Here is a 22,914-nt window from a genome sequence, read left to right as displayed (position 1 = left end):
AATGAAATAGTGCTGGCCAAATGCATTAATGCTGCAAAGTTTTGAGGCACAGTTTAAAGAATGAGGTTACTGTTAGTGAGAAATGCATCTAAACAACTGAGAAAAACTGCGATATAAAATAATGAGAGTTAGGATTGTTAAGAATGATGATGAGCAAAAATGAAGAGTCAAACGCATGTGAAGAGACAAAAATTCTTATATTTGCTTTTTGGACTCATTCATCCACTCATTATCTGAATGACATTTATGAATTTTGAGGATGGTGATAAAGGGGCCAACCATCAGCATCAGGTAAAAGGCAGGGACCAACCTGGACCAGGAGCTTAATATATAATATATCTTCAAATTTTTATTTCATACTATTCAAAATGAGAAAGGTAAACCCTAGTTTGTTTTTGTCTGTGTTGCTGTTGCTGTGCTTTGCAGACAGTGCACTTCAATCACTCGATTATTTACCTGAGGAATCAAAGGACTCTGGAACAGCAAATATTTAAAGTTAGACATTAACTGAGGTTAAACACTGCACTCCTCATAGAAGGCCTGCTTTTCTTTATCTAAAAAACTGTAAGTAACCATTTTCCTTAAAATTCATATATAATTTTTACTAAAAGTGAATGTACCTTTCAAGTGTATCAGAATTTTAAATTGGTCTCTGTGGTGTAGTGCCAGCACCTTTTTAAAAGATGGTGTTTGAGAGGAACACTGAATAGAGCAGCTAACAGGGCTCCTGGTCTGTGACAAAAATCAGGCGTGCATATGGCTTCTTTAAATAACCTGCACTCAGAAATTTTGAATAATGAAAAACTGCATTAACTGAGGTGGAAATAAAAAAATCCTACCTACATATCACCAATGCAGAAGTAAGCAATTATAGCGAACTGATTGCAGCATATTGAAGGGCTGTCATACCACTTTAAAACTTTAAAGTTGTACCAAGTTGTACCATGTCAAGTAATGCTGATACTGTCATGTAATAGATGACCACCATCGTAAAGTAGTTTACAACCTGGAAAAGAAAAGTCATTGTATCTGTCATTCCGTCTGTTTTACTGTATATAGTGTCCTTCATATCTATCTATCTATCTATCTATCTATCTATCTATCTATCTATCTATCTATCTATCTATCTATTATATAGTGCCATCTATCTATCTATCTATCTATCTATCTATCTATCTATCTATCTATCTATCTATCTATCTATCTATCTATCTATCTATCTATCTATCTATCTATCTATCTATTATATAGTGCCATCTATCTATCTATCTATCTATCTATCTATCTATCTATCTATCTATCTATCTATCTATCTATCTATCTATCTATCTATCTATCTATCTATCTATCTATCTATCTATTATATAGTGCCATCTATCTATCTATCTATCTATCTATCTATCTATCTATCTATCTATCTATCTATCTATCTATCTATCTATCTATCTATCTATCTATCTATCTGTTATATAGTGCCATCATAGTGAATGATTCCAATCTATCTGTCCGTCTGTATAAAAAGGTATACCAAAACCGCATTGTCATGCTGTTGATGATTGTCAAATACAGTAAAACTTTTCAAAACCACATGTGAAAAGAGAAAGAGTAAAAACAACATGGAGTCACAAAAAATTCTATAATCTCAAAATATATAGGCTCTGGCTATCTCAGGTTCTGGATATAATGATGCAGGTTTAGGAAATGGGTGGGCGAATGGATGGATGGATGGATGGATGGATGGATGGATGGATGGATGGATGGATGGATGGATGGATGGATGGATGGATGGATGGATGGATGGATGGATGGAAAATAATGATCAGCCTTGATAATAGAGATGTTCCTCTTCCTTTAATACATGATACCAGTTAGCTCACCCATTCAGTGGGTGCACGGTCCTTGCACTAAACATAGAGGTTTCCAATGATTTGGTTAGGTTAACTGAGCAAATAGAAAAGATAAGTGAGCATTGGACTGAGCAGGATTGTGTTCTAAGATGGTTTGGTGCTCCTTCCTGGGTTAGTTCCAGGTTTCACGTAATGCTGCTGGAATAGTCTCCAACTTCCTTCTACCCTTAAATGCAATACAAAGATTCAAAATTAATTGGTGGCTTATTACCTGCATGACAGTTTGGGAATTCAATGGCAGTGTACTAAACAGGTCATGATAACAGAATGCTTGTGTTCCATTCTTCTCTTCTCTTCTCTTCTTTCTTCCCTTCTCTCCTCATCTCTTCTCCTTTTAGTTACTTAAGTCTATCTTCTCACTCTCTTTACCATTCTGGCAGGCTCTTTATAGGCAAAACCTTCTTTCTCTAAAGGCTACAAAACTGTTACCCTAGTAGTCATCCTGACTAAAACCAACCATTGTTTAAAGCCCACAAATTGGAGTGTGGAGAAAGACATGGCCCAAACTGATACTAAAATGACCTTCTCTTTCTCTCTTTCTCTCTCTTCTGCTCCCTGCCCTTCTCCTAGGAGCCATGAGAGACTTGAGGATGACATTGCTGCTCTATGTGTTGCTGTGTGCCACAGGCTTTGCCAGTGCCTCAGGTAGGTCAATGGGGAATTGAGAGGATGGTGTGCTATTACTTTTCTGGACCTCGCTGTCCTAAATGTTTTGGGTTAAATTTAGCATTTTTTACACATTTGGGAAAGCCAGTTGGGTGTACTTTCATCTTGTGTCTCATTTTTCAGCCTTTTAAGTTTAAAAAACAGGTAAACTGTTAGTTATAACAACTTGCTACACAGATGGTTAGAATGCTGAGCACCATATGGGAAGATTTTGAATGAGCAGGCATTTTAGCCAATCATGATTAAAAAGGTCTGAAAAGCTTGACAGCAGAAGCTTTAAGTTATTAAATGGATGGATGGATGGATGCATGGATGAATGGACAGATCTAAACCAAATCTAAACCTCATGTCAGTAACTTACTTACCTCCTTCAGTGTTTTACAGCAGCCAGCAGGCAAATACTGTATTGCGCATTCACAAGAGAGCCAACAGCTTATTTGAAGAACTCAAGCAAGGCTCACTGGAAAGAGAGTGCATGGAGGAGAAGTGCAGTTTTGAGGAGGCACGAGAGATTTTTAAAACCATGGATGCCACGGTGAGCCACAAACCATAAGGTGGTGTCTCTTGTGCGGCTGGAGACCTGGCCGAAGGGGGTGGGGGGGGGTAGGCTTGGGGGTGAACGCAGTCATGTGTTGGTTGGAAAAAAACAAAAGGTTCATAGGTTCATTCTGAGTCACTGACGTTCTGTTGAGCCATCTGGCTTCATTTGTACTTGTAAATTTCATCCCACTTAAAAGGATAATACTACACAGTAAGTGATTAAGATGGATTGGTAGCATTTTTGTCTCACAACTCCAGGGAACTATTTTTGAATGCAAGGCTGGTTATCATCTGTGTGGAATTGACATTATTTATCAGGGCCTTTTTTTCTAAAGTTCCTGAGATTTTCCTCTACCTCCCAAAAATATGAGTGAGTCAGTCCTGCAAAAGCACTTGTTCCCTGTCCAGGGTTGTTTGTGATCATATGCCTGAAGCTGCTAAAACAAGATCCTTTTGAGGAACAACTGAGTTGGGAAAATGAATGCATAATATGATCCTCCAGTTGGGACTAATGTCTCTGTGAGACACTAAGTCCATTTAAACATAAGAAAATAAGAGATTTGACAAATAGGAGGAGAGCATCTATCTTACTAAACCACAGTTAATATATGCACGGCGGACGCACCGAGGTGCATGCGTACTAGGGTGCACAGACGAGGCGCATGCGTACTATTGGCGCCCGCCCCAGAGTCCAGAGTCAAACGCAGCGGCTTTCCAAAACGCGGCGGCTTCCCAGAGTCAGTAGGTGGCACCCAAACAGCACAACCTGTAAGCGCCCAGACAACACCACCTGTAAACTAGACTTGCTCTAATCCACTGTGCCAGTAATATAGATCACATAACGGTCATTCAGTTTGGCGCCCGCCCCAGAGTCCAGAGTCAAACGCAGCGGCTTCCCAAACCGCCGCGGCGCCCACCACAGAGTCAAACGCAGCAACTTCCCAAAACGCGCCGGCTTCCCAGAGTCAGTAGGTGGCGCACAAATAACACAACGTGATGCGCCGTGGCGCCCGCCCCAGAGTCAAACGCAGCAGCTTCCCAAAACGCAGCAGCTTCCCAGAGTCAGTAGGTGTCGCCCAAACAACACAACCTGTGAGCTACACTTGCTCTAATCCACTGTGCCAGTAATATAGATGACATAACGGTCACAGACTCAAAGCCAGCAGCTTCCCAGACTCAGTGGCTGGCACGCGAACACCACAACCTGTAAACTAAACTTGCTGTGCTCCACTCTGCCAGCAGTCGGTGTCAGCAAAGGCAACAGAATCACGTCTCCACAAAACAAAATCGCTTTAGTACAGATATGCTTATTTAATTAAATGACATTTCCCCAGACGCACCCACCCTCCATGATATGTCATCCATCCAAATACTGGACGGAACAGAAACTGATTGCCATTCTTGGATTTCTGATTCGCTAGCGAATCGCGGGCTTACTTGTTCAGTATATCAAGCCAGTTTGTTTAGCTAATAGCTAAACTGTCCCAGTGTCTCATCCAGATTCTTTTCAAAGGTCATCAAGGTTTCTGTTACAACTACATGTCTCAATCATTTGTTCCAGATTTCCACAACACTTTCCGTAAAGAAGTGCTGCCTGGCTTCTGTCCTAAATGTACTTCCCCTTAATTTCCATTGATATCACAGTACATGATTCACCATTAAGTTGAAATAATTCTGCTAGAGCTGCTTAATCAATACCTTTGAGAATTTTGAAAACCTGATTATGTTTCTTCACTGTCTCCTCTTCTCGAGACTAAACAGGTTTAATTCTCTGTGTCTGTCAGGGTACAACATGTCCTTAAGTTGTGGGATGCACTTGACTGCTCTTCTCAACTTCACTTGCTGCTATGTCATTTTTTGTAGTGCATTGACCAGTATTGCAGATAGTACTCCAAGTGTTGTTTCACTAATGCATTATAGAGCACAAGCATAATGTCCCTCAATTTATATTCAAAAGATTTTACAGCATTTGTTTGCCATTTTAATAGTTTCTGCACATTATTTAGATGATAAAAACTTTTTTTTCCAACATAAACCCATAAATCCTATTTCAGAGGTTGCTTCCTTTATGACAGTGTATTCCATTTTGTATTTATAACTGAGCTTGCTTCTGCACACATGTAGCATTTTGCACATTTCTACATTAACCCGTATCTTCAAAGCGTTTATTCAGTTCTGAAGTGTTTCTGAATTGTTTTTGCTGCTTCTTCAGTGTCTGCCATTGAGTTACATAAATGCACATTTGTGGCCATCAAATAACCACAAGGGTATTCAAAGTGTGTGTGAATGTTAGTCACAAAGAAAGAAAGTGGAGTGACCCAGTAACCTGGCTTTGAGAAGAAGGCAGGACAAGAAAGAGGTGGCAGAAAAAAGAGAGAGAGAGAGGTTGGGAACATGCTCTGATAATGCATTGCTCCACCTACCACATGATAAATCACCTAGATTGGGACCTGAGAGCAACGGGTGGCACCTCAGCACCACACTGGAACAGTGTGAGTTTTTTATTTACGGTGGCTGTAGTGGCAATCCTGTAACCAACCCCCAAATTTTTTCTGTAAGTTGGTGGACCAGCTTGCAAGGCAGTGGGGTGGCAGAAAGTGGATTATTTCATCAAGCAAAGAACAAGGCAATAATAAAAGCAACCGAACTAGGAACTGTTTACACCAATCTATAAACCCCTCAATGTTCTGACAATAAGGGAAGCCCTATTTACTGAATCCTTGTGCAGAACTTTCTGTTTGGTTTGTAGTTCACTTCTCTACCTACTGTCTTCTGACTGGCGCCCAGCCCCAGGTCACGCCGCTACCATCCCTCATTTACTTTCCACCCCCGTCATTCTGCAGCCTGGCCAATATATTCATATGCTGCCTGGCTATATTCATAGATAAAAGCTATCCTAAAGCTGTACATGCATTTAAGTGGTTTAATTTAGTAATATGCATGTTTGTAAATGCATGTCTGTCTTCTGCACTCACTTATTAGAATTATTGACAGACAAGTAATAAATTATTGGTGAAGAATTTAAAGGTGGCACGGTGACATACTGGTTAGCATTGCTCAGTCACAAGATCCTAGGTTCAGACCAGGGTCATAGTCATTGAGTTTGCCTTCATGATTACATGACTACATGACTACATGCTCCAGTTTTTCTTTAACATCCTATAGACTTGCATGTTAAGGTAATCAGAGATTGAAAATTTATAAATGGCTTTGGGTGAGCATGTGAATGCACCTTGTGATGGATTGGCACCAAACCACGGGCTACCTGATGGTTTCAGGGAAGGCTTTGGCCCCCATGATCTAGAACTGGATTAAATGTGTTCGATGTTGGAAAGCTGGCTAGAGCAGCAATGAGTGCTACAGTCAAGGAGAGTGATTGTACATTCTTGACTTGCTGGCACAAATCAGTTAGATTGGTGACTTGATAGCCCTTCACCATGGACTTTGAATTTATGTAAGACTGTGTGTAACAGATTTAAGGAGTGAATAGGTTACACTGAGCAGTACAATGTTGTTATCCCACCACCCTGAAGAATAGTGAAAGTAGCTTGACAGGTTATGGGAACACTGCTTTAACTCTGTATGTTGGAATGCATCTCCCTGTTGCAACTTTTTGTCTAGTGTTCTCTCTGTAATAAATCTGAAACCTTCCACAGACTTCTTCCTGTCTCTTTTCTACTAATTACACTTAGGGCACATTTGCCACATGTAAGAACTACCACCTTCTTGTGGGGTCCTTCAGATAGCTCCCTGGTATGTTAAAATATGCTGCCCTTTCTGGAATCATGTCATGTCATATTCAAATCTGCTTAATGTAAACCAGGGTCATGGGGGTGCCACAGCCATATAGGGTATAAGGTAGGAACAAACCCAACACACACACACACACACACACATGCACACCAAACACACAGGCCAATTTAGCATTGCCAGTTCACCTAAACTGCATGTCTTTGGACAGTGGGTGGAAACTAGAGCAGCTGGAGGAAGCCCACACAGACAAAAGGAGTACATGCAAACTCCAGGCAGGGAGGATCCAGGACACAAACACTGTTCTCCTTACCATGTGGCAGGAGTGCTACCACTGTGCTACCATGCTTGTACCCTTTCTGGAGTCAACTTTGTTATTTTTGTTAGGACCTCTCAGGGCTCCCTGTTGTCTTGTTAGTGCTTGCCAGGCACCTTTCTCCAAAGCTTCAAAACAAAATTAATGATAAACAAAAACATAATTCAAAATATTAGATTGGACTGATGCCCCACCCAATAGGGTTGGCTTTTGCTCTGTGCCCAGTGCTGCTGGAAACCCTAAAATTGGATCAGATGTGTTCAGTACCTGGATGGATGGATGGATGGATGGATGGATGGATGGATGGATGGATGGATGGATGGATGGATGGATGGATGGATGGATGGATGGATGGATGGATGGATGGAGCAAAACACACAATTTATAATATACTTTTATAATGTTTACATAGCATACAATGTGTGTAGAAGGTAGGGTTAGCTCCACAAATGGACCAGATTCAGTGCTGGCAATAGTTGTGTCATCTTAAAGCCACAACAGCAACAAAATAACCACAATTAAAACAACAAAGTAATGACAACACAATAATAATTTTATAGAAGATATCTATATGAATAACAATAGGGTGCTGTGATGCTACTGCTGCTCACAGCCATGGCATGGACTCCTCCATCTTCTGGGCCATCGGTAGCATGGACCAGGGCAAGTCAGCAGACAAGCCAAACTTACAAAACAAAAGTGTAACAGATGTTTATTTAAACAACAAGATTTTATGTGCAAAACAGTGGAAATCAGTGCATTCAGTTAAATAAAAATCAGTGTCTTGAGAAACTAATTAACCTCATTGGGTGTGCTCCAATAAATTCATAGACTCCTAAATAAATAAATACTTTAAAATTACCAGCATCCAGTATGTATTCCAATCTGTCCTGTCAGAAATCAGGGACATATTCCACTTGCTCAATCTCCTGTCAGTATTCCCAGCTTGCCACCTCAGCCAGTCACTACAGACTCTCATGTAGTGCATCACATACTGTAGATCCACCTCCATCTGTCACTGCACTTCACAGATATATTACCTCAGCTGGTCATTGCATCTACCATTGCCTCATGCCATCACTTGGGTGCCGCTATGCCTGCTCCTTTGAAATTCCCAGCAGAGCAGATGCTGTCCATTCCGACCTTGCTGTCAGGAATGCATTTAACCAACTGTTCCTTGATCGATCTCTACCTTTGTTTCTTTCTCTCTTTGTCTGTTCTTGATCTCCCTCTTTCTAACGCACTAGCCCCCTTTTTATCTTCATGGCAGCCCCAAATGTTGCTAATTAATTAGTCATGCTTCTCAATTCTATTTACCTCAGCACAGGGAATCGCACGCTTTCACATACACAGCACTTGTTGCATTGGTTAAGCCACTAGTCTCCGGTTCAAACTAGCTAAAACAAATAAATAAAACTCAGTAAAACACCTCGCAGCATGGCTGTTCACATGTAAGGTATGCTCATGCATTTGTCAGGATGCTCTTTCTCTCACTCCTCCTGTTGGTTTTTGAAGCACAAGCTGTTGTCTTGTTCAGGTGAAGTCAGAGTGTGCAGAAGTCTGGATTGTTGAAGCTATTGAGAGCTGCAATTCAAAAATCCCAGAGTTGAGCAGGTCAGCAGTCATGCCGTTCCAGCATGTCCAGGGTCCAGTGGTTGTGGAGTCTCAAATGCCAGGATGTGGAAAAACTTTTTCTAACTTTACGATCATTTTGTTTTAGTACAATAAACCAATCAGTGTCTAACTAGTATTGAAGATTATTTATCCCAAAATTAAGTCCAATCCAATGTGTTAACTATGTGAAAATGCAATACATATACAAATGGGGCGTTTGATTTTAGCACTGTTTTATTGTCAGTCAGTCAGTCATTTTCCAACCTGCTATATCCTAACACAGGGTCACGGGGGTCTGCTGGAGCCAATCCCAGCCAGCACAGGGCGCAAGGCAGGAACAAACCTCGGGCAGGGCGCCAGTCCACCGCAGGGCACACACATATACACCAAGCACACACTAGGGACAATTTAGGATCGCCAATGCACCTAACCTGCATGTCTTTGGACTGTGGGAGGAAACCGGAGCACCCGGAGAAAACCCACGCAGACACGGGGAGAATATGCAAACTCCACGCAGGGAGGACATGGGAAGTGAACCCAGGTCTCCTTACTGTGAGGCAGCAGCGCTACCACTGTGCCACCATGCTGCCCCTGTTTTATTGTGTCATAATTAAAAATATATCAACTAAATGATTGATTTTCAGTACAGTGCACACCTTTACTGTCAGTTTAAAATACAATACAAAGGCATATAGCATTTTAATTCATATTAATGAATTAAATAGTTAGATTTTAGAGTGAAACTCCTCTTGGTTATCCTTTAGGTGGTCTCCATACATATATCTGTAACCCACTGGCAGACAGCCACCTCCACTAGTGTCGACTGTTAAGTGACTCGCTTCCAAGGTCTACAAGTTCCTTTATTCCAAGACATCTTGGAAAATTCTTGGAAAACACCAGACAATTTATTATTTCTTGCCAATTTGATAGGACATTTGTACGATTTGGCAGCTAGAATTAAATACTTCTTATGAAACGAGTTTCATTAAAAACAAAAAAAAAATATCCAGTTTCAAGTTGACTCTGTTTCTATGAGATACACCAATCCACAAATTGGAACACAGTGTCACAAATATTCGGAGGAAAGGCAGCTCTGGAGCACATAACTGAATGTTGTATTTTGTGCACACCATTGTTTTAGAATATATGTAGGTAAATGTGAAGATCAATAATATTCAGTGAGTCATTGTGGTTTAATAAGCTTTGCACTCATATAAATAGCCTGTTTAGTAAATATTATATATACAGTACTTTACCACTATTTATTCAATTTCATTTCTACATATTATTAATATTCATAATATCCTGTGTCTAAAACAGAATTTAAGTAGTGGTTACTTCAATATGCTCAGTTTTTATCTATTTAAATATGGTTCTTTTATTAAGCACAATTGCTACTTCTTTTGTAAAGCTTCACATGTTGTATTTTAGTATATATTTCAATATTAATGAAAGATAAAGAATCTATATAAAAAAATCTTCTTGACCACTATTATAATATCCAATATTTGTATTTTGTCATTTGCAGTTAAATTTCTGGACCAGATATTATGGTGAGTACTCAAATAAAATCCTCTGGGTTGTATATGAGGAGCAACACACTAAAGGGAAATAAAAAGCAGATTTTAAATGGGAAAAACATTGTGTTCTATGATGGATTCTGGGATTCTGGCTATAAATATATCAAAAATGATGATGCTTCAGCAGATCTGATCAGACTGATAGATTGTTTTATTAGGTGCCTTTTATAAAAGAGTGTGAGGGATTAAGAGAACAAAAGAAATCACATAATAAAAAAAGAAAAAGCAAACTTTTTTCTCCTTCTACAGATGGAGACCAGTGTGACCCAAACCCCTGCCATAATGGAACCTGCATTGACCAAATTGGGTCTTTTCTCTGCCGTTGTGATCCTAATTTTGAGGGTCGTCTCTGCGGATATGGTATGTGTTCTCAAGGGCTGTGAGCCACCAGGGTCTATTCATTTGGTTTCAGTGGTCACAGTGAATGGACTCTGGACCCTTGGACTGCATCAACTAAGATAGCAATACTTGCCTTTTAATGTAGTTGTTTTCAACATATACTCACCGGCCATTTTATTAGGTACAACTTGCTAGCACCGGGTTGGAACCCCTTTGCCTTCAGAACTGCTATAATTCTTTGTGGCATAGATTCATCAAGGTGCTGGAAACATTCCTCAGGGATTCTGGTCCATGTTGACATGATGGCATCATGGCAGTTGTTGCAGATTTGTCAGATAAGCATCCATGATGCAAATCTCCCATTCCACCCCATCCACAAGGTGATCTATTGGATTGAGATCTGGTGACTGTGGAGGCCATTTGAGTACAGTGAAGTTATTGTCATGTTCAAGAAACCAGTTTGATATGATATGAATTTTGTGACATGGCACATTATCCTACTAGAAGTAGCCATCACAAAATTGCTACACTGCAGTCATAAAGGGATGGACGTGATCAGCAACAATACTCAGGTAGGCTGTGGCATTTAAACAGTATTAAGTTGGTACTAAGGGGCCCAAAGTGTGCCAAGGAAATATCCCCCATACTGTTACACTACCACCACCAGCCTGAACTGTTGATACTTTTCCAGTTTTTACTGCCAAATTCTGAAACCTACCATTTGAATGTTGCAGCAGAAATCAAGAATCATCAGACCAGGCAATGTTTTCCAATATTCCATTGCCCAATTTTGGTCAGTCCATGTGAATTATGGCCTCAGTTGTCTGTTCTTACCTGACAGGAGTGGAAGCCAATGTGGTCTCCTGCTGTTTTAGCCTAATTGCTTCAAGGTCCGACGTGTTCTGTATTCGGAGATACTCTTCTGCATACCTCGGTTGTAAAGAGTGGTTATTTGAGGTACTGTTGCCTTTTATCAGGTCAAACCAATCTGGTCATTCTCCTCTGACCTCTGAAATCAACAAGGCATTTTTGCCTAGAGAACTGCCGCTCTCTAGATATTTTCCCTTTTTTGGACCATTCTCTTTAAACTCTAGAAATGGTTGTGCGTGAAAATCCAAGGAGGTCAGCAGTTTCTGAGATAGTCTGACCATCCTTTCTGACACCAACAACCGCGCCATGTTCAAAGTCACTTAAATCACCTTTCTTCCCGATTCTGATGCTCGGTTTAAGTTATACCAGGCCGTCTTGACAATGTCTACAGGCCTAAATGTATTGAGTTGCTGCCATATGATTGGCGGATTAGATATTTGCATTAACAAGCAATTGAATAGGTGTAACTAATAAAGTGGTCGGTGAGTGTATATTAGTAGTAATAATAGACTTATCTTATGTTGATATTATGGCAAAAGTAAAATTATTATAAAATGGATTCAATATCATTTTAATAAATCAGACTTACCCTAAAAATACATTTAATTATGTTAAATACCGATTATAAAACACATTACAAAATTATTCATGATACATAAATATCACAGCAGGGATAATTACTCAAACGCTGCTTATGACAGAAGGTACCCCCTTGACCACATGTTAATGTACATTCTGTAAAAATAAATCATATAGGGAGGGAAAATGAAAGAAGAATACATATAACAAGAAACAGATAATAATATTAGCATCAATGGGCTGACCTGTCGAGTTGTTTAACTCCTGTCTATCATTTGTGATGGCTCACACATCTGACCACTCTAAACTAAAACCAGGCACCTCCTTTCTTTACTCACATCTTTTTCTCTGTCCCCTTCAACCCTTAGTTCCTTCCTCCTACCATTGAGCCTTTGTAAGCAACTCGTTTCCTGACTCAGGATGAAATTACTTCTGCCTGTTGTACCCATCAGGATTTTCCATGTCAGTCCTGGCAGACCATTTTATTTAATAAAGTGTCAGAGAAATTTAATTTTGCTCGTGAGATCAATTGTCATATTAAAGGGAGTGTACTAAATTCATACTCAGTAACAAAACTTGAATAATAATCAAAGGAGTTATCAAAAATAAGGTTTCCTTTATATTTCTATGAAGTTTAGTTGCCTTTTAACGTATGCTGTTATCGTTTTTGACGTGAGGACCGTAATATTATAAGTCAAGCAGCACATCCCTAGCAATGATGTAGCATCAAAGTGACCAGACCTGCAAAATGATTGAGTCTACAAAAACTAGAAACACAAAATGTCAGTACTCAGTAGTTACAAAATAAAAAAATGTTATTCGGGCAATACTGATAGTTTTTTGGTGGATTTATACCTCTTGATGGATGTCACTATGGGTGTCCCTTGTTTGGAAGAGGCTCATATATACTATAGGGACATCAGTCTAGTGTACTTGCAACTCTGACACTTCAATCATCCGTGAAAGAATACTCCATGTAAAAATTTTTTTTTTTTTGCATGTAGTTTGTAGTGGTTTCTGAGAAAATATTTTAAACTCATGTTTTCATTCAGAATAAAGAGTTACAAAGTTTATGACATAATAGAAGGCAATAACTACCAACATTGCACGATGGCAAATGATGTGAAAAACATCCATGAAAAAAAACGTGTTGCATAATCCACATTAGTTAGCCAGTCATATGCTCAAAATATACAAAATGCATGCCTTGTTTTACTAAAATAATGTTAAATATACACTTCTGGAAAAATCAGTGAACATTATAAACAAGAAACTAAAGCTTCTTTGGAATTACTTTTTAAATTGGAGACAGGACTGTCCCCCTCACTCATTGGTCAAGAGTCCTGTTCTGTTCTTTACATTGTTTACTGTTGCCCAGCATTGGTCACTATTTGCTTCTATTATATTATCATTTTATTCTCTCCATTCTGCCTGAAAACATGAGATAAAAATTTTTGGGTATAGTATTCTTGTGAGGGCTTGGTCTTTTAGTCAGTCTCATTGCTTAATGAGGCAACATGGTTCCACTCCTGCCAGACTGGGATTGTGCTGCCATATTCAAAAGTGTGACACACTTCCTTTTCTCTTTCGTGCAGCCACTATTGGTCAGGAGGTGTTAGAACCTCATGCCAACCCATTGTGGCATTACCTTCGTTCTCTTATAACAGAGTGTCCCTGATAACTGCTTGGTCATCATCTCTCCAGCATCCTGAGAATAAATTATGTGCCTTTACCCAGGAACATCTTTTTCTTACATGCACTAGTGCTCCTACAGTACTTATCGACCTGCTGGGGCATCATTCACTTGTACAGGACTTACCAACCCCTAGCTTCCCCTGTACTCTCACACTGGCATGTGCAGGATTTTTCTTTGCCCTGTGACAACCCAGTGGCGTCTTTGCAATTGGCAGCATTTTTTCAGGCTGACTCCCCCTTCCCACTTTATGCAAATTACAGATTGGTTGCGGGTGGGGTTTGAAACTTTGGACAAAGTTAAGTGGTATGAAACCTTTTGACCAATGAGAGTTAATAACCTCAGGAAAAACATAATAAGTGGCTCTGTTTGGGTGTTATATAAAGGTTAAAGCCTGATTAAAAACTGAAAGAGACGGTTACTAGATTTATTCTGATAATGCTGACTGCTTGGTTCTTAACCTAAAATCTGCACATGCCCTGTATAGGTGTACTTTCTGTAAAATATGGCAGTCAGTCCAAAAAAAATAAATAATGAGGATCAGGAAAAGGAATGGAGTCAAAGGGAAAAGCAAGTGTCAGAAATGAAATTCAAAAAGAGAGAAACGTCAGAGCCATTCGTAGACCAAAAATCAAAGTCAAAAGGAAATCAAAAAAAGTTTAAAAGAAATCAAGTAGTATGCTATGTTTGGTCTAATCTTGGGTACTCATAACTATTTTAGGACAATCTTTATATTGGGACGCTGATGACTTCACACGTACCGCAGCCCCATTGCATCATGGGAAACCCCAACAGAACTTGATGACACATAACCTACAAAATAGTGGCACCATTGTCCAAAGAAAATGACTTTGGAAAAATCAGTAATAAATGACCCCATGATGAGTTTTCAGCCTCAGGGAAACCCAAGAAAAACTAGCAGGAAGCTCAATTCATAACAATGGGCTGCAAAATGTTGTATCCATATGATGCAAATGTCATAAGCGCTTAGGTTTCACACTACAGCACACCTTAACTTGTCTTCTTAACTGCATTTTTAATACTGAGTCCACTATGAAGGCGATCATACAAGAATAAATGAGCATTGAGAATTGTTCTTTTAACAGTGTAGTTACAGGCTGGCTCAGCAGTTCTCAGCTTGTGCAGTACAAGAGCAACTGTCAGGTGGTATGCAAGGGAACAACAAAAGTAGCCTTAAAAGAACCATTGGTTACACAATTCAAGTCTCAATGCTGAGCTACTATTCATTTCCTTTGGTCAATCTCAGTGCGCCTGCAGTGAAACTCTGCTTCTGTTTTGTTCAACTGGTCTTGTTCTTCTTGTCCATGTCAATCAACCACCAGCATCAATACAAAATCTCCTTCAGCTCACATGTTAAGGTAACAACTGAGGTAACAGCTTCCTCTTACTCCACACCTCTTTGAGCCAATCCATGCTAATTATGCACCAAGATCGAAGGATTTCAGTGAAAGAGTGTACCTCAGGTAAGTGTTGTCTTTTTCAACCCCTCTGCCTTTACGAGCAGGCTGCACAATGTATCTCTCTCAGGTTCGGTCCACCAACGTTACAATTTTTTTTTAGTTTTGGGAAACATATTTGCTGGCCCTCATTTTTGGAACAGTATTAGAAATTGGTAGACTAATGCTAAAGAATATGTAATAAGGTACAAAGGCGAATGTCAACAATTTTTTATAATAAAATAAATTCGAACATTAGAACAATCTAGACAAGAACAGGCTGTTCTTACCAAGATACTAGGTACTTACATGTATCTAACATTTTCTTTTCAGTGCCGTTAATATTATTCCAACAGAAGAAAGATATTTATTTTGGAGACAGTTGCCAATGTTTGGTTACCTTCGTCCATCTCCCAAAAAATAAATATAGGCATAGTGTTAATGCAGAAGTAGAACTGCACATAAATTTGTCAAAACTTGAACCCAGCGTTGACAATAAGAAACTTATTTGTTTAAGCATTTATTTATTTAAAGAGCTTCTCTAAATAGTCAGATTTTACCCTGGGGACAAATAAAGTTCGCTCGTTCGTTCATTCTATCTATCTATCTATCTATCTATCTATCTATCTATCTATCTATCTATCTATCTATCTATCTATCTATCTATCTATCTATCTATCTATCTATCTATCTATCTATCTATCTATCTATCTATCTATCTATCTATCTATCTATCTATCTATCTATCTATCTATCTATCTATAAAACAGACTCTGGGTGTCATGAAGAAGGAAGGCTCAGTCTTCACACCGTCTTTGAGCTATTTTCCTCTTTTATGACCTGAAGACAATTCTAAGTCTCATTTTTTTTTCTGCATATTACCTGAATGCAACTTTATACTTTTGTAAATTAAAAGTATGGAAATGCTAGGCATTCTGATTTTTATTCCTTTTCAAACTACACTACTGCTATTTGCAGTAGTTAATTAAAAGACGCAAACAAACACATACAAACTATCTGTAATCACTTAATCAAATCCCCAAATACAATATTACTGGGTGGGTTAAGAAATCTTACCTTAAGCTGTGTCTAATAAGACTTCAGTACGTTACAATTTAATATTGAAAAAATGGGGCACTTCAAAAAATTTTAATGGAGGTAGAGCGCCAAGACAACAGGTTGTAGTTAAGCATTTGCTTTGATCAACAGGTCTACTATAAATATCATATTGTAACTGAGATTCAAAATCATACTTCGCTTTATAGCAGCGTTTCTCAATTTTTAAGTATTTGCGACCCGAGTTTTCATAACAGTTTTAAACGCGCCCCCCAACATTTTTTTGAAAGGAGCCCACTAATATCAATTTGTCCTTTTTTAATTAATGATATATTATAGATGCATATTTTATTATACCTACTTAACTTTTATTGACATTTATCTAACTTTATATTTATTTTTCTAGTATCAGAATGTAATTTAAGTTAATTTGTTTTGGTTTCAATAGATGTATTTTTCATATTTTCGATTCTTGTTTTCTTTTTTGCACATCTTCGCGCCCCCCTTTATGTTACTTGGCGCCCCCCTAGGGGGGCCCGCCCCACAGATTGAGAACCACTGCTTTATAGTAATGGGTGGCCCTGACCAAATGGTACAACATTGGATAAGACCTTGATTTCAAAATATCTGAAAACCCCTGATCTACATTATACATCACTGAATATTCTTTTTTTACTGTAATGGTGCTATATTCTAACAGAAAAAAATCTCTCATTTGTCTATGAAAAGACTAATCTGTCTTAATATCAACAATATTTATTTATTTTACTTGAGTGGCTGAGGTTCAAAAGGAAGCTTGAGTCTAAGAATCTGATTTCATTCATCAGTATTTAATGGGGTAAAATAAAATGACTAGGCAATACAATGTTGGACGCTAAAGTTGGAAACTCGGTTTTGGAAACTCTTTTCACAATTAGAATATTTTTCTTACAGAAGATACATCCAGTATTTGCTCTTAAATAAAACACCTGCTCATGCATCACAGCTGCATCTGTATGTATTTGGTGATGGTATTTAGGTGCAACACTTAAACATCATACAGTATTTTAATGACTCCCTGACTTGAGCTGCAAAGAGTCAAAGTCTTCTCTTTGGATTAAATCAGTCCTAATTCCCTTTTCTTCTGTCTGATGCTTCAGCACTAAAATGCATTTTTTGATGCCGAGCAGGAGACTGAAATCTAACTTTTTTTCCAGAAAAGTTTGCCACAAACTGCTCAAATGACAATGGAGGCTGTGACCATCAATGCAGGGAAGATGCCCAACAGAAAAGCCGTCAGTGCAGCTGCATCTCTGGATACAGCCTTGATGATGACAACCGTCAATGCAGTAGCAAAGGTATGAGTGTCACCTTTCTGTGCTACCTAAGAGTTTACACCCAAATTAAACTGAACTAGTCCTCTGGTCCACAGCTCCTACTGTCTATCAATGAAAGCACTCATTGTCTACCATTGAGTGGTCAGAAGCGTTTGAATAAATTCCTGTTTATTCCATATTATTTTAAACCCATGTTCATCCCTATACATCATATTCAATGGGAAGCTTTGAAATTCATACAAGTTTGTTCCACCATGATAACAAATGGCTGGTTTTATTAATGAGGGGACAGGGTTTGACCTTCAGCATATTTGGCCCAGATACTGGATGATGAAAGTGCCTTAACGCTGTCACCTTTTGCAATAATATTGTGTTCAGTGAGAGCCTTGATACAAGTTTCTGTCATTGTTGTTCCCATATTGTCTCCAGTGAAACTGGAGTTTATTTCCAGTACTGCATTACTAATATTTTGTGTTCCTCCTCAGAACAATTTCCATGTGGACGCCTTCAGGTTGAGAAAGCAGAGGACCCACTACTTGAGTTCAAACAGCCTCGTGAGATAATGCCATTTGTTGTGGGAGGTGCAAAGGCGAAAAAAGGACACAGTCCCTGGCAGGTAAAGCTTACCATACCATTTAGCAGGACATCTCAGATATTTTGAAACTGAAGTACTATTGTGATATCTACTGATGTAAACATTATTTTGAGGAGGATGAGCTCTCTAAATGGGACCATTCTACTGTGGTCAGTTCTCAAAACTAAAAGTCTGCTTAGTAAGAACTCATCTAACATTGAGGCTTGATATTGTCTGCATGGCGTAGTAGTTACAGCTGCTGCCTGACAGCTCCAGAGATGTGTTTTTAAATATATGCTCGATCACTCTGTAGAAGTCTGAATGTTCCCCTCATAGTTATACTAGGTTTTCTTCTACATCCCAGAATTGTGCTTGCAAGATTGATCATTACTAGGCAAAACTGACTGTGTGAGTTAGGACACCCTGGATTAATGTCCCATCTTTTTCAACTTTTACCTGTTCTCTGCTGATTTGGACACCAGCTCTTGAGAACTGGATTAGAAATTGGAGGCATGAACTTAAGCAAACCATTTATTATACTGGTCCATATTTCTTTGTCAGACCCAGATTTTAATCCACAACCAGTTCTATTTGAAACAAATACAGCATCATATGAAAGCCTGAGTTTTCTTGAAACATCTGATTTAAGTACAGATGAATAATGAATATGTTGCACAGCCTTATTCTCCAATGAGTAGTTAGCTGCTGCTTGTCTTAAAGCCACTTTAAATTCTGTGACCTAATAAATTATTCAATATCAAAAGGTAAGTCACTTTCTCATATGAAAAATAATTAGTGTTTTAATGGTCAAAACAATGTTTACAGACAAAGTGTTTAACCTCTTACTTCTTGTTGAACTTAACGGATGGCCTTCTATCTATAATCACTTACAAGGTTGCAGGGAAAATATACCTAAAGCATTGGCTGCAAGGCAGAAGCAAACTCAGGACAGAGCACCAGTCCATCACAGGTCCCAGCCACACACAAACTCATGCCAGGCCAAACTAAAGTTTCCAATGAATCTAACATTATGTCATTAGGGTATGTGAAAATAAGAGGATCTGGAGAAAAGACTCATGTAAATTCCATGAGGCAGTAGTAATGATCATTGTGTCATACACCGATCAGCTACAACATTAGAAACACTGACAGGTTAAGTAAGTAACAATAACATCTTGCTACAATGGCACCTGTCAAGGGGTGCGATATATTAGGCAGTAAGTGAAAACACAGTTCTTGAAAGTGACGTGTTGGAAGCAAGAAAAATGGGCAAGCATAAAATTGAGATGGCTAGACAACTGGGTGAGAGAATCTCCAAAACAACAGGCCTCAGGGGATGTTCCCAGTATACAATGGTTAGTACATACCAAAAGTAGTCCAAGGAAGGACGACCAGTGAACTGGCAACAGGGTCATGAGCACTCAAGGCTCATTAATGCATGTGAGGAGCTGAGAGTAGCTTGTCTGGTTCGATCCCACAGAACAGCTACTGTAACACAAATTGTTGAAAAACTTAATACTAACCATGAGAAGAAAATGTCAGAACAAACTGTGAATTACACCTTGGTGCATATGGGGCTGCGTAACTGTAGACCAGTCATTGTGCTCATGCTGACTTCTGCCCACCACAAAAAGAGCCTGCAATGTGTACATGAGTGTCAGATCTGGATCATGGAGCAATAGAAGACAGTGGCCTGTTCTGATCAATCAAGCTTCTTTTAAACCATGTTGATGGCCAGGTGAATGTGTGTTGTTTACCAGAGGAATAGATACATTATTGGAAGAAGATGAGCTGGCAGAGGCAATTTTCTACTAGGAAGCCTTGGGTTCTGGCATTCATGTGGATGTTATTGTGGCATGTACCACCTACCTAAAGATTGTTACAGAGCACACACACCACTTCATGCCAATGAAAATCCCTGCTGGAGGTGGCCCTGCCACACTGCAAAAATTGTTCAGGAATGATTTGATGAACATGACAAAGAGTTCAAAGTGTTGATTTGGCCTCCAAATTCCCCAGAACTTAATTTGATCAAGTGTTTTTGGAATGGAGGCTCTATCTCACAACTTACAGGACTTAAATGATCTGCTGCTAATGTCTTGGTGCCATATACCACAAGACACTTTCAGAGGTCTCATGGTGCCCATGCCTCAACAGGTCAGAGCTGTTTTGGTGGCACAAGGGGGGCTAACACATTATTAGTCAGGAGGCTTTAATGTTGTGGCTGATCATTGTAAATTATAAAGATGCAAATGGTTCAGGAGTTAAATGGAACAAGCAGTATACAAAGAAGAAATGCAGTCTGAAGCCTGATTGGTCAGTTGAGCTGTTTGTTTTTTTATTGCACCTTCACAACAGCTTCAGAATGCAAAGAATTTTTATCTTTAAAATCTTTCTTTCCTCAACTCACAACACAGCAAAACCAGATGTTGTTTTCTCACTGTGATGATTTCTCGCACTGCTACCTGGTGGAATCCTCCAGATTTACTTAAAGTACAAGCGCAAGTATAGACAGTATACTGCTTGCATAACAGAAGCATCCTCAAGTGCATGTGTCATGTAGAGTTACAGTAAGTATATCCCTGGCCTTAGACTACTCCTCCACATGCCTGGGAACTCTTTCTTCAGCCCCTGATCACAGGGTGGGGCAGTTCTTCACAGGTATTCCTTTTGCTTTCAAGGTTCATTCTAAAATTCTGGTGGCCTCCAGAGAACCCTGCTCTCTGGCAGCCATTGTAGACATTATAATTTAACCCCTGAAATTGTTTTTTGGAAGTCTACATGTGTATGCCAAAATTTAGGCCCCAAGCTGCATACAGGGGATCTTGCACCCCTACCAGAAATTGGGGCTACTTTCTCATGACCTGAGATTTACCAGTGTCATCTAAAGCAAATACTGGATTCACCATTTATCCCAATCTTGCGGGTTGCTGTGTTCAGAAGCCCTTCCTCTGGGTTTCATCTCTGCTTGTGGGTAGTAAGTTAGTCTTATTCACAGAAAGATCTCTAAGATCCATCAATGAAAGTTTGCAAATTCAAGTTCTATTCCAATAACCTCCCTAAAAAAATACTCCTTCTTTTCTCTAGGCCCTTATTCTGTTTTCAGGCCGGTTCCACTGTGGAGGAGTGTTGATTGACCAGAACTGGGTGCTCACTGCTGCTCATTGCATCAAGACAGCGACCAAATTCAGGGTGCGGCTAGGTAAGTAGAAGGATTTTCCTGTTGTCAGGCAATGTTTGGAACTGGGACCCAAGTAATAGAACATTTCCCTACAGGACAGCACATGGTGGTAGAATTTTGAGAATAAGTTAAAATAAATTAATTTGGGTCAATGGTTTCTTGTCTTTTTCAAGAAGAATGTTCAAAATGTGCTTCCCCTTTTTCAGGTGACTATGAACGCCTGCGCACAGAACACACAGAAGTGACCCTGCTTGTGACAGAAATTATTGTTCATCCAAACTACACAGAGAAAATTGAGGACAATGACATTGCATTGCTGCGCCTTGAACATCCAGTGACCTTTACCAAATACATCATCCCTATCTGCTTGCCACCACAACCACTGGCAGAGAGTGTGCTAAACAATGAAGGCACCAATGTAGAAGTAACTGGCTGGGGTAAACAGCATGAAAATGCCAAAAACCAAAGCAGTGCTCTCCGCTACATCAAAATTCGGTTGGCCTCTCATGAAGAGTGCTCCACCCTGATGACCAGCAAGCTCACAGAAAACATGCTATGTGCTGGCACACTTGGCGAGAGCAAGGATGCTTGTTCTGGGGACAGTGGGGGCCCAATGGTCACTAAGTACAAGAACACCTGGTTCCTTGTGGGGCTGGTCTCTTGGGGAGAGGGTTGTGGGAGGATTGACAAGCTTGGAGTTTACACAAAGGTCAGTAACTACTTGACTTGGATTCGTAATATTATAGAGGAGCACCAGAGTGTTTGATACCCTATGATCATTTGAAAACCTTTTAGCCTCTTCTGAACAGAGCCTCTGAACAAAGTATTAGCATCTCAACCTGTTATTTTCTTTGATTATGTTACAGTGTCATCCTAAAAGATAAGGCACTTCAAGTGACTATGTTGGTTCTCATTTTTTAGGAAGTTATTGTGTTTTGTGTAGTCTCAGTATCACATACAAATGAACCCATTAAAGCTGCAAATGCAAGATTTGTAGAGGTGTCCTTTCCACAATGTGGAGAAATTTTCAAATCCATGGTGAAGAACACTTTATGTTAATAAAAAAAGTCTTCTTGTTCACTGCATCTCTACAGTTTGTTTTCATAAAACCTATGATATCATAAGCCCTCCAAATGGGAGATTGAGGTGCCTTTATAGGTAGATAGTAATAGCTCAGCTCACTCATTTCAAGTAATTCCAGCATTATGTAAGGATCTCTAATGAAAGACTTCAACTTAGGGCCTTCTTTGAAAACTGATAAAGGGGAATTTGGAAATGAAGTATTGAGGATTTATGATATGATTCTGACTTCTCTGTATTGAAATAAATCAGTTCAGTGGGTCCAATCACTTTAGTAAAGGTGTTAACTAACAGACTTCCAGGACAAATCAAATGAAATTGGGTAAGGAAAGAAGATGTGATCCAGAGTATGTGGTGAAGTCTCTGAATGTGATTTGGAACAGAAAAAAGACATGA

At 39.3% G+C, this 22,914-nt stretch overlaps 1 protein-coding gene across 1 annotated transcript; it reads left to right on the top strand.

The window, feature by feature from the left end:
* Nucleotides 1–411: 411 nt before the first annotated feature.
* proca (protein C (inactivator of coagulation factors Va and VIIIa), a) lies at nt 412–22,518 on the top strand. Its single transcript, XM_051923584.1, has 9 exons — nt 412–564; nt 2,478–2,552; nt 2,948–3,108; nt 10,322–10,346; nt 10,623–10,733; nt 17,564–17,704; nt 18,169–18,299; nt 21,345–21,459; nt 21,645–22,518. The coding sequence occupies exons 2-9, from the start codon at nt 2,483–2,485 to the stop codon at nt 22,202–22,204; spliced, it is 1,314 nt and encodes a 437-aa protein (XP_051779544.1). The 5' UTR covers nt 412–564; nt 2,478–2,482; the 3' UTR covers nt 22,205–22,518.
* The last annotated feature ends 396 nt before the right edge of the window (nt 22,519–22,914 follow it).

The sequence above is a fragment of the Erpetoichthys calabaricus genome, chromosome 2 (assembly GCF_900747795.2).
Source record: "Erpetoichthys calabaricus chromosome 2, fErpCal1.3, whole genome shotgun sequence".
In the NCBI taxonomy this organism is placed as follows: domain Eukaryota; kingdom Metazoa; phylum Chordata; class Cladistia; order Polypteriformes; family Polypteridae; genus Erpetoichthys; species Erpetoichthys calabaricus.
This window is presented reverse-complemented; position numbering and strand designations above follow the sequence as displayed.